Source organism: Ixodes scapularis, unplaced genomic scaffold (assembly GCF_016920785.2).
Source record: "Ixodes scapularis isolate PalLabHiFi unplaced genomic scaffold, ASM1692078v2 PGA_scaffold7__128_contigs__length_106722199, whole genome shotgun sequence".
In the NCBI taxonomy this organism is placed as follows: domain Eukaryota; kingdom Metazoa; phylum Arthropoda; class Arachnida; order Ixodida; family Ixodidae; genus Ixodes; species Ixodes scapularis.
This window is the reverse complement of record NW_024609882.1, coordinates 32,440,493-32,453,277: the sequence shown is the minus strand read 5'-3', so window position 1 is coordinate 32,453,277 and position 12,785 is coordinate 32,440,493. Positions and strand designations below refer to the sequence as shown.

At 46.1% G+C, this 12,785-nt stretch overlaps 1 protein-coding gene across 2 annotated transcripts in view; it reads right to left on the bottom strand.

The window, feature by feature from the left end:
- The window catches only part of LOC8025944 (liprin-alpha-4), a 60,834-nt gene that overhangs the window by 36,979 nt on the left and 11,070 nt on the right, over positions 1-12,785 (bottom strand). For both annotated transcript variants that reach the window (XM_040503954.2, XM_029975662.4), the window contains exons 7-12: positions 11,797-11,943; positions 10,976-11,086; positions 6,256-6,333; positions 4,947-5,141; positions 4,191-4,282; positions 2,492-2,768 (exon numbers count right to left, since the gene is read on the bottom strand). In XM_040503954.2, coding sequence (XP_040359888.2) covers positions 2,492-2,768; positions 4,191-4,282; positions 4,947-5,141; positions 6,256-6,333; positions 10,976-11,086; positions 11,797-11,943 — 900 coding nt within the window. The remainder of the gene's footprint in view (positions 1-2,491; positions 2,769-4,190; positions 4,283-4,946; positions 5,142-6,255; positions 6,334-10,975; positions 11,087-11,796; positions 11,944-12,785) is intronic.

Sequence of the window (12,785 nt, the reverse complement as noted above, 5' to 3'; positions counted from 1 at the left end):
CCTTGAAATTGAATATGCCGCATCAGTTTGGGATCATTGCCAAGAAAGCTTTATTTAGTCACAAGAAATGGTTCAAAATAGATACCTCCATTTTTTTTATATTTTCTAATTACACTAGAACAGCCAGCATAAGTACCTACCATCCCAAACATCTCGCTCCAAAAATTCTCGTGTCTTTTTCACAAGCTGAGTAATCGCCCATACTTTTGCGACACTTATTTTTCCTGCTTAATACATTTTATCTTGATCAGATTAATCTCATAAGGTCAAAATTCCATTCTCCAGAACTGTAATGCTTTCCTTCAGTCATTTTTTTCAAGCACATCTGAAGAGTGGAATTGCATTGCTGCACCAACAGCAACCATCATAAATCATCAACATTTCGAGAATGCATTAGCTAACATTGTATAATTAGGAGCCTTTCTAACCATTGTATATCTAATATCTCCAGTTTGCCCTTTTTAAAATATTGCAGTTGTAACCACTCTTTTCTCTAATGCCTCCTGGCCCTGAGGGTATAGTCAAAACTCTATCTAAAGAAGTCGAGGGGAGTCGCGAATTACTTTGCTAAATCGAGACCTTCATAAAATCGAGAAAGTAATTTTTCTGACATTTCGGTCAGGAAAGTCTTGATGCAGTGGCATCGTGAGAACCATGGTATCAATTTTACGTGTTCAACGCACTGAAATTTTTAACAATGCACGAAAAAGTCTGCGAAGGGGTCACACCACGAAGGGCTCACCCTGGCATTCTTCGATTTCAAGATTGTCGAAAAAGTGCTGGCTGGTATGCCATGCTCTGTTGCAACTTCACATTCCTTCTGTCCGCTCATGACGGCACGAATGATATCCACCCTCTCTTCAAGGGCCGGCACTTTTCACCTTGGGGGGCTCCATTTCTCAACAACGCAGAATGTAGTGGAACAGATATCGTACACAGAAAGAACCAGTCACGGGAAGAGACAAGCAACAAAAGAGAACGAAAATCTTAACAAAGAAAAAAAAGCGGAGAAACGGAGACTATCAGTGCCATCTGTCGCATGCGACAAAAAGAAACCGCCGCCGCTAGCGGCACCTAGTCTAGGCAGTCGATTCAAAGCCATGCGGAGAGTTCGTGTTCCGTACAGTTTCGTTTTGTAGGGTACCTCCGGTACCTTGATTCTACCGCTGGCATGTGAACGGCAAGCTTCAATCCATTCTGGGAGAAATAAATGTAGAATAACCTTCTTTTGCATATAACTTTTTCGGGAATACTTTGTCAAAGCGGGTTTGAGGGTCAATTTAGGTACTTCGTTATTTCGAGTTCATATAAGCATTAAGCCCTAAAGGAAACTTTGGGAGAAACACAATCTGTTCGTTAGATCAGGAAATTTGTAAGATCACTGATCTTACAAACTTGATTTAACAAACCCCGATCTTAGATAGGGGTTAGTTAAATTGAGTTTTGACTGTATTTTAAACAAATCCTTTCACTCACTCCATGGGGCTAGTAGACTAATAGTTTCTGTACGCACCCTCAAATAACCATTCTATATAAAAAAAGAAAAAGGAACCTTGGAAAAATGACAGAGTGGCTACCGCTGCCACCAATTGTGAAGACTCTGGCTAGGAGCTGCACACACACCGTCGTCGGGGCCCGACGTTGAGAGACAGTACCCAGCACTAGTTCCAGCACATAACTTTACCTAAACTCGGCTTGAGTACGCGACACAGACAACTGCTACGACTTTCTCCGTCCGAAGGCTTGCGATGGCTAACCACCCTTTTTTCTTGACCCTCTTCTTTTTCCTCTTTTCTTCCCCTGGCCGCGAGGCAAGGATTCTTTGTAATCTGGAGCGAACGCCACGGTGGGACACACACACGTGCCCGCACGCACAGCACCGAATGAGTCGGTAATACACTCCGTCACAACATTATACTAAGGGACCCTGTTAAGAAACCTCAGCTGGCATTCTGAACCCCACAAGGTCTAAAAAAAGTACACTAGAGCCAGCCAGAGTAATAACATGAGGCAAAAGCACTTGACGCACGACAACAAAAGGAGCAGTGAACATCCCCATCTTGGTCTTGAAAGCCATTGTGGGAACCACATAAATAGTGGCCCTTGACAGCTATTTTAAGGGTCTGACTGTTCTATTCATTTGACTGTGCTACCTACATCAGCTATTTTAAGAGTCCAATTATCCTATTTGCTCAACCACATTCTTATGTCAGCTACTTCAGTCACACTGTTTCGTTTGTCCTACTTTAATACTTATTTCAGCTATTTTAAGTGTCCTTTTATTCTCTTCGGCCAACTGCATTACTTACGTTTGCAACGTGATATGGTGACGCGGATATAGGCACAGGTCATTGAACTCTGTAAAAAAAAATAAAAGAGGCTTGACAGCGACTTTCGATGGAAACTGGCGGTCGTAGCTGCCGCATAGAGCCGCTCTGCCGTCCCCCAATCGCAATCACGTGACAGAGAGCGGGAAAATGATGGGACTCACCTTGGCAGGGTCTTCTTCGAGGGACCTCCGCCTGACTCTGGGGAGGACCCGGTGTTGCGACACCGGCGTTGGGGGGCCCCCCGAGCCCAGGTCGAGGCCCCCGCCGCTCACGGGGAGGCTCCGGAAAGCGTCCACCGACACCGAGGCCACGACGGATGCCGTCTCGGAGGAGCTCGACGGGATCGCCATCGAGTGGGACCCCGGTGGTGAGAGCACCACCTGGCCCCTCTGGGGCGACAGCGGAGAGTGGTGGGCGAGGGAGCGCGCCGACGTCACCCTGTGGACAGAGTCGATGGACCCACAAGCGACGGAACAAGGTTAGCAGACACACAATGCCCGTGTGTCCCCGCGACCGCGTTCGTAAAAGTTTCGCACCTTTACGGACGGAGTAAAGGTTTTGTACCCTGATATTTGAAGACCTACCTGCATTCGGAGTTCCCGCGTTTGCGTTCTCGTGCGATACGAACCGCAGGGCTGGCTGAAAGCTCGGATTCTATCATGTCCTCACAACGTAACCGACGATGACGGTAACCCGGCGCTTTGTTTCTCGTGTGCCTGCGCCTAAGGCACGTGTGCATTCAACAACATTCTGTGACTACCACGGAATGACATGCAGCGGTGTCGGTGATTGCTAAAATTGATACGAGAAGTATTTTTCCCTCCTCATTTTATTGGACTGCTCTTCTCTCACTGGCAGATGAAGCTCGGACTACTGAAAATTGCGGCTGTTTTTGCAGGCGCGTGGGGAAGGAATCTGTGTTTATAATTTTCATCTCTAGTGTTAAAAAACCCTAGCATTGATTGTGGCCCCAAAGCTTGTGTAGCGCAATGAGGTAAGCGTACATTCAGCGTAAGCGTACAAAGCGTAAGGTAAGCGTACAAAAAGGGCCCGAGGGACCTGAACAAGTGGATTAGAGAGACTTCATGCCCCGTCTGTTTTTTCCAACAGTCTTAGTCCTTAGTGATATATAGAGTTTTGCAATGTTCACTCAACTGGCCGAGCAAGTCATTTTAGTAAAGTTCTCTGCATTCTTGTGGCTTGTTGTAGGAAACATTTCTCAAATTTTGATGGAAGTGTCCCAAATGAAAGTAATCAGAACCATAATTACAATCCCAACTGTAGTTACAATTCCAATTACAGTAGAACCTCCCTAATTCAAACTCTCTTAATTCAAACTCACAAATGATTCGAACTAACACACAGGTCCCGCCCTATATGTTTCTAGGAAGGAAACTCCCGGTTATTCAAGATTTGCATTATTCAAACTAAGTTGTGGTCCCCTCAAGTTCAAATTAACAAGATTCCACTGTAGTAGTAAGTTGTTCAAACTGTAAGTGAATTTAAATTCACATTTAGGGGGTTACCCTTAGTACTTGTAGAATTCGTAACCGACTGACGACAGCCATAATCTACAATTTTGTGCAATACAAAACGAAAAGTAAGGCAATACACAAAGAACATAACTTGTAATTTTGAAGAATTTGGCATCTTTCTCGAGTTTTTTCCAACACCGAAGACACTTTTTTTGTTAAAATTACCTTCCAATTTTTTTTTCCTTCTACTGTTCAGGTTTAAACAGATTTCCTAAAAGCCCAAGTTTCTTCAGCATGTCATATTGGTAGAAGCCTTACTTCGGCATGTGCCCACCAAATGCCGCAAAACGCAAAGTCTCATCTCCGCACACCGACGGCCCCTCACCTGGCGAGTGTTTCTGTCCTGTAGCTCTGGACGTCGTGGCGAATCATGTCCATCTCCTGCCTAACTTTGGAGAGCTCTTCAAAGATCTTCTCCTAGAGAAAAGCAAACGGAAAAAGAAAGAAGAATGAGAAAGCCGCGAAAAGGAGTTCTCATAGGATCACTGCGAATACAGCCCGTTTCTACGAATGACTCTAGGATCCTCTTTGAAGGTCAATCTACAAGCTTCTCTGCCAAGGACCAAAAACCAAAAACGCTGAAACTCAACGAGGGTACGCTGCAAAGCGGCAGAACCGTGCATCTCAGCGTCGCCATCTGGTAGCGTCTCGCTCGTTGCAGGACGCTGCAAGACGCGCCTGTGGCGACGCGAGCCTACTCTTCTAGGTTGTATTGCTCGATTTCACCTTCTTAATGGCACACCAAAATCCGTGGATCACACCACCGGAACAGCGAATCTACAGCAGAGGCACAGTGATCGATCAAGAATTCATTCCAACAATGAATCCCACGAGAGCCACGCCCTCAACTGGAAAACTCCGTTCCGGAGATGTGCTCGTGTTGCCGTCACGTTTAGCGCGGCTGTGCTTCGACTTCGACGACTGCCAACCAAACGCCCCCGTTTTCGAGAATCCCATCGACCGACCACCATACTTACTGGCGTGACTCCTTCAGAGTGGTTGCGGCGGTGCAACTGGCCGGTAATCAAAAAGACAGACCCTCTCCGAGCGATCCAAGAGGTAGGAACCGGCGGAGACGCACCTTCTCTCCCTGCGTGTCTTCGAGCACCTTGCGAGTGCGCTCCAGTTCTTGGGAGAGCATGTTCTTCTCGTCCAGGGCGTGCATGCGCTCCTTGAGGTGTAGCTGCAGCCGGTCGTTGCTTTCTGCAAGCAGCTTGTCCACCGTGGCAGACAGCTTCTGGTTGTGGTCGTCGTTCATCTTCTCGCGCTGCCGCGCCTGTAGGCAGACGCGCAAAGTCGCGGACAGTAAACAAGCTTGCTGTCAGATTAAAGGCCGGTTCAAAAATATGTTACAGTGCTGAATCAACACTAGGAATAGCTTGGATGAAGCCCCGATTTGCCGTAACTTAGCACTGATGCAGCGCTGTGTCACGGCTGTCACTAATGAACATGAAGTCAGTGCTGCCTCAGCGAGGTCAATGCCATTTCCAGTGCCCACTAACAGCACTGAGCTAGCTCTGTGTATGAGTGAACAGGCCTTACACCAAAGTTCACCTTTCTTACAGCGATAGCTCTATCTCCGTAACCCAAGCGTTTTACACAATCTAAAATTACGACTGTGTGTAGCATTTTTTTCCTTTTAGAAACGTGACGAAACGTTGCGAAGTGCCCCTTCCCTGAGATAAATTTCCGAAAAGGGGCTTGTTGCAAAGTTTCGCCGCGTTTTTCAAGGTCACACAGAATCGTAATTTTGCGTTTTTTAGGACAGTTGAGGTGCATAGATTAAGTTTCACCATAAAAAAACAATCTCAAAAATTACTTCACTACACCTTAAGTGGAGTTTCTAGATTTCAGTATTTCCCTTGAAAAATCATGCTTAAATCCGTACGCCATTAGGTGTAGCGATACCGGTAGTAACATTAGTAGCATAAATAGGTATAGGTAGTATCACCAAATTAATAACATAATCCACCCACCCCCCTTTTCTTTTCTTTTTTTAATGTATGTGTCACTTTGTTCATCTATTGCAACTTTTAGTCACCCACCTCTTTTAAAATGCCCCACTTTAGGGCCTTTAGGGTTTTATTAATAGAATAAATGCCCATAATTTTTTTTTTTTCGACAATTAGTAGAAAAGATATGGACACCAGAGATACAAACAGTTTGGCATTCTTTATCACATTATTCTTGACATGCGGCATGCAAGTACAACAGAGTTCTTAGGGGAACGTAAACACCGGTCGAGGCAATGCCGAGTTCCCAAGCGCGTGTGATTGAATAGCCTCAAGCAGCTGTACTTAGAACAGGTTTCTCCCTAGACCTTTCGGATAAGTTAACCGCAGTGCTCAATCATTAACCTTGTAACTCTACGGTAGGAGAAACAGACGCACCCTCATCAGCTCCCCAGCCTTCTCCTCGAGTTGTTGCTCCAGCCGGCTGACAGTGTCCTCCATCGACCCGTGCTTGTCCTTAAAAAAATAAAAAAATTAATAGACCCCTAATTGCAGCACAACTATACTATTTTCCTAGGGCACACACAGACTCCATCAATGCAAGTAGTAGTCCATTTTACACAGTGTGCTTATGCAGTCTCTCACAATGTGCTTTCAATGAAGCGCACAACCATGTCCTTGTACTATTTAAAACAGACCTCACTTCCGGACAGTGGTTCTCAAATGGGGGCCCACAGAACATTGCTCCTCAATCAAGCCAAGCAGTAAGGCTTCCTTCTTTTTCTACCACACACACAAAGAAACAAAAAAACATCAGTCTCCTTTTACACCAAAGCAGTTAAGGGCTAGTTTCCCCAGGATCATGTCCGGTACCAAACAAATGGCAACACCCGTGGTCTACACAACACTCTGGTTGTCGCCGTCACTCATAGATGGCGATAGCTGTCCAGAGTGTTGTGTTTGCCGGTTGTCTCCGTGCCGCCGTAACTCATAGATCGCAGCAAACTTTCCAGCCTCGGCAACCAGACAACTAAGCTGACCACCCGTCCCGCGACTCGCGGGACTGTCCCGCATTGAGGGCTCGTGTCCCGCGTCCCGCGAGAAATTCACAAATCTTCAAAATGTCCCGCATTTCACACTGTCGTAAAATTCACAATGCAACTCAAGGTGCTGCCGAACAACGGGGCACGGCCGGGGAAGCGCGGAGGTCACTGGGAGTCGCAATGGTACGCCATTTTCTATCCAAGCACTGCGGGAAGCGACCGTTTTTCTTGCAGGAGATCTGACGCGCATGCGCCGTTGTGCCTTTCCCCTTGGTGGCAAAATAGTGTAAGAGAAAATTGCTCGCCAAAAGTTTAAATATAAATTATTATTATTATGTTCGTGTCGTAGTGTCAATGCAAACAAGTTGCTGTAGAATTTTTTTTTCTTTTTTTTTAGTTAATACAGTTACACCAGGCAAAAAGCCTCACAACCTTCGAAAAAGAAAATAATGTTAACAATGTGCGTACGAACATGTTGATAAAAGTAAGCATTGACAGGAAACAATAACCCGAAAAAGGTTTACCGTTTCTTAATTTCATTTGATGCATTGAGTTCTGCTCAATGCATCAATGCTCAATGCATTTGATGCATGAGTTGATTTTTATGCTTTCAACTTCGACACATTTGATAACATACAAATATATCCCTGGGAGTGAAAATGATTTTAGCTTAATTGCTGCAATGCAATTTGCAGATGTATAAACAGCACAGGATATTAAATGTGTTAACAGAGCCTCAGTTCGTGGTCTGCGTGTTTGTAAATCCCCCCCCCCCCCTCCCCGTTCCCGCGTGTCCCGCATTTCGCTAGTAGAAAGGTGGTCACCCTAAAGACAACTGGTTGCTGCCGTCACTCATAGGTGGCGGCAACATTTCTTCAAAGGAAGAAGAGCGGGAGCAGATAAGCAGCGATGTGTGCAGCAGTGCAAATGGTTCTGCAATTGCCACGAAGCCGCTATCAGCTGAAGTTCCACTGTGTCGAGCGCTTCAGATTCCCTTGCGAAAGAAGAGCAGATCACTAGCCTGGAAAGCCACTGCCGAGAACAGAAGCTACAGCTCCGCTGCTCTTCCTTCTTCACCAGACTGGAAAGGCTGAAAGTTTCTTTTTATATTTCTTTTGAGTTCTACATTAGCGAGCCCACTTCATGCTACCAATTAGATGTGTTCGTTGGCCCTGCTTTTATAATCACACAAGTAATCCCACCTTCTCCCCTTGCCTTTAATGGGGTAAAGGGGTCCACAAACATCAATGGCTGCGTTAAAGCGCAACTCCGGTCAATTCCGAAAATTCTGGAATTACGGGCGATTATCATGTCTGAACTACTAATAAACGGTTCTAAGTCATTTGTTTTCCGAAAAGAGAAATAGCTGTCTTGCAAACATCATATAAACGAAAATGACAAAGCAGAACCGAAACGTTGCTTGAGACAGGCAACATTGGTCCTGCTCGTCAACTACTCCACATCACATGGTACGGAGACATGGGCTATGCCATCAACAAAAGCGGCAAATGGTGCCCCACCCTTCCTTTTTTCTCCCTCAGCCTAGCGCTCTGCACTCCAAAAAGTGAGACAAACAAAACAATTCTTCCTGTTGTTGACATTCTGTGCAGTGTTGGCTGTGCCCACCCAGTGGTATTGACTGGACTGCTCCGTACGTCGCCCGCTAGATTGGGAGGATTTTGGCGACCATAAAGCTGCTCCAACTTCATTAGCCAGTTTAATGAGCTTTTATGCGGAATTGGGTCAATATTTTTGCATGTAGGCTTTTCAGATGATACGACGTTGGACTGCATTGTTTTTTCAACATCAAAATTTGACCAAAGTTGCCCTTTCAAGTGGAGACAGCATGACTTCGACTCGCGTCACGCCGTTGGAGTCCCCAGTCTCCACTAAACGGGCTTTTAAGGCACCTCCAGATGCAGTTCACACCCTTTATGTGAATTTCTGGTCATTTTCTTTCATTTCGCTTTTCCTGGGGAACATTGCAAGGTGCCGCCTACGAAACAGGACTCAGAAGATGCTAATCTGATGCTGCAGCTGCTCAAGCGTAGGCTTGTGTTCTTGTTTGTTCTTTTTTAATTGCTTGAAATTGGGACTGAAGCGAATCCAACTGCTGATAAGCACGCCGGAATTCAATCGACTGTCTATTGCCAATAAAGGTAACGTTGCGAGCTTCATTCTGCTTACTGTAAAACTCCGTGAGAACGCCCACCCAAAATGAAGAGATGAATGGTAAAACATGGGGTGGGCTATCTTTGGGAATGCCACAGCAAAACTTCATCAAAAATTAATGATAAACACCTGGATACCCGCTACATACCACGTGACGCGGGAACTGATACCGCAGATCGCGGACACGGCAAATTCGCATTACACAATGTGATAAACATGCGGGAATTCGCTACGAACTACTACATCACAGGAAAGGATACCGCGGGTCGCGGATGCAGCAGATTCACGTTTAAAGGTGCGAAGGACCCGCAGAAACCCGCCGAGAACTTGCATCTCACGGGAACGGATACCGCAGATTGCGGACACAGTAGATTTAAGTTTCACGGTGCAACAAACACGCGGGGACCCGCTACAAACTTGCCTGTCACGAGAACTGATATTGCCCCCGCAAATCGCAGGCAAAAGCGCAGGAATCCACTACAAACTCGCACGTCACGTAAGCAGATACCGCTGATCGCGGACGCAACAGATTAGCATTTCCCGATGCAGTATACAAACGAGACCATCTCGCTGTCACGGGAGCCGATATTGAGCGCGGGGATTGCGAACAAGAACACGGAAACCTGCTATAAACTCGCTTGTCAGACGTACCGGTACTGCAGATCGCGCGGTTGATGCGATTCCTGTCAGACACCGTGTGACGTCCGACGCAAATCAGCGGGTGGGCATTGTTTCGAACTTTTACAGATATTTAGCCAGAAAAACAAGACGGGCAATCTCTTGGGGGAGGGCATCCTTACGAAATTTTACTCTAGCCGTCATTTCGGAAAAAGGCATAAACAAAGTCGGACTGTGAAGTTATGTGCATGTAGTGCGCACCGTATCAAAATACAGAAGCTGCGCTGCTTTCTTTAGCTAAGCATCTATGAAATCATTTAGTGAAACTGCCTCGGCAACAAAGAATGAACGCAATGTACGATGCAAACAAGAATTGCTGCGTTCTCGCGGTTGTGCTTGCCATAAGCTCGCATTACACGAACGAGATTGAAAAAACACAAGCAACATCTGGTGGACACTAGCAAGGGAAAGTAACAAACAGCGTTTACAAAGCCCTACGTGCCTATGCATAGCAACTCCAACAAAAAAAATTGGCATAGGGACGCAGACAATTTGTTTAATGCATCACACAAGACTACCACCACGTTCCCACTTTGCCAAAAGGCCCCACAATGATCCGAATCATATTTCATTGCTTCTGCAGCAATACATCTATCGTGAAGTCCGTCGGTTTATCGGACACCGTTGCCGGACAAATGGTGAATCGGCTACCAAAACAAGCGCGAGCCGCCCGCGATCGGCATCTGCTCTCGACGGGACCAGGCGGAACTGCGTCACCCCTTCTGGAAGTAGGACTATCCGACTCCACGAGCACCGAGTCCGAAATTTGACTCTAGTTACGAGCATGGGAAATGTGCGAGGCCCGCCTAGTGGAAGGAGGGACTCGAGTCATGTCTTTGAGTCGCTACTTAACGCATCCCATGGTTGAGAACCACTGATCCAGGGTGCTGTGGCCATCACTACAAAACTAATCAAGTCTTTTGAACTAACCTTAACCAAAAAAGTTATCCCACATGTCTGCTGGATTCATGCACAATCCACATAGTGGCTAGACAGTGGATTCCACACTGACACAAAGATAATGCAGGGTACCGAACAGGATGTTCAAAAGGCATCTATGGGACATTGTTACTATCTGCAGGAGCAACTGGCTTGTCGGGGAAGGCAGATAATTCTATATTCATGAACAATAGGTACCTAAAAAATGTGGACCATGTCTCCAGAGCTTTAGCATGGTCATATTGAATTCGAGAAATAAACAATAAATGCAGCATCAGCCACTTCACATAGACGCTAGACAGCAGCAAGTGGGAAAAGTAGCTCACGTGGGCAATGATTGAAGCAATGTCAACGTCTGCCTCCTTCTTTGAGAACTGCGCCAACTTCTGTTCTGCAAGTTCCAGACGTTCTTGTAGAGCTCTAATCTTTTCTTCACTCTGGAAAAGAATCATTCATGATATCAGAAATAAAGACAAAGCAGTGTTTATGAGTCCAGCCTTTGAAAATGGAAATGCAGAGTCCCTGTATCATCCACACACTGTTTTTGATGGTACTACAAAAAAAAAACTGCTATAAATATTGTTAAGATGGAGGTGCGAGCCTTTGCTTCTAGGACTCGTTGCACACGCGGGGATGTTTTTTCTGTCTGTTCTTATTTTTAGAGCGCAGCTCTTAGGCGCCAGCCACGCGTGTTGCATTATGGGATGTTAGTTGCCCTGCTAAGATTAACAGGGTAACTGAATTGGTGTTTAGGTCACGCAACGTCAATTTCCCCACTAACTTTAGCGAGGCAACTTAACCTGCCAAATTTAGCGAGAAAATTTTCACTAAATTTAGCAGGAAAATTTTTGTTGAATTTCTCGCTAAATGGGAGGGGAGGAGGACAGGAGGGTGTGGAGAGGCATACTCTTCCCCCATACCCTCCTCCTCCTAGAAAGCTGCGCTCTAATTTGGCATTAGGGAGAATTATAAATGTCTTTAATTTTTTTGTGTTTTCCTTTGTCTCGGGTTTTAACGAGAGTAGCTCAAACTGGCTAGTTTTTTCACCTGCTTTCTAGTGAACTATGGCTCACACCCCAGAAATAAACGAGGACATGTCGAAAGAACCGGTCGGGACGAAGTGTGCGGAGAGAACAGGGGTACTCGCCAGTTTCAACTGCGCCTCCTTGTTGGAAAGTTCCTGCTCCAACTTTTCGTTCAGGTCGTGGAGAGAAACACTCTCTCTCTGCGCGTTGAGACAACGCTTCTCCAGCGTCGATATCCGCTCCTCCTGGTCCTCTTTCTGGGCATTGTTCTGCAAAGAAAATGCAGTAACCTCTTGAAGTAACTCCCAACAAGGCAGTGTTTGCCAGTCTCAATAAAGCATAATTAGCAAAAAAAATGTGGGTAAACATTTATCAAGATTAGAGGACACCAGATGCTAGCACGGTGGGCCCCAAGTCCGGTATGAATGCAATCTCGAAAGTTTGCACACTGGACTAGGGAAATGCTCTCAGACACGAGGCCGCAGTCACTGAAGCCAAACCGTTTGATGCTGCAATGCCTTTGTGGTTAGATTTAGATTTATCTTTGGGACTAATCGTGCAGCCCACCCTTGTGCAAATTCCTTTGCCATGCTTTCACAGCCATTGGTACGGTACTTCCGATAGTACACACAGGCTCAGCACATGCTGTAAGCGATTTTGTACAACGCTGCAAAGGTGAATAACACAAACTCTGGCCCGAGGGACATTCTTTCGTTTGCACGACCGTATGCATGCTAAAAAGTGTCATTCACATTCACAACATAGACACAAAAAGGTGATCGTGGATCAGGTGTGGAAGCAGCCAAGAACGAAGCTCGCAGACACATTTTCGGATGTAACTACAAAGTTTGCAAACGCGGGCGAGACACTGATAACAAAATCGCTGTACACGGAAGGTGGACACCTTGAGCACACCAGAAGCACACAACGAACGCCAAAGGCACAGGTGATATTCGTCCTAGTCCGGAAACCATCAACCACTCCTCCGAACAAAAGGCCGTCGTGGAAGTTCACACTTGGGAATGTCGAGCCGTCGAATGCCAAAACTACGACGCCTCGATCACATCTCCGAACGGCGCTCTTGCTCTCTTATCAGACCCACGCTCCGAAA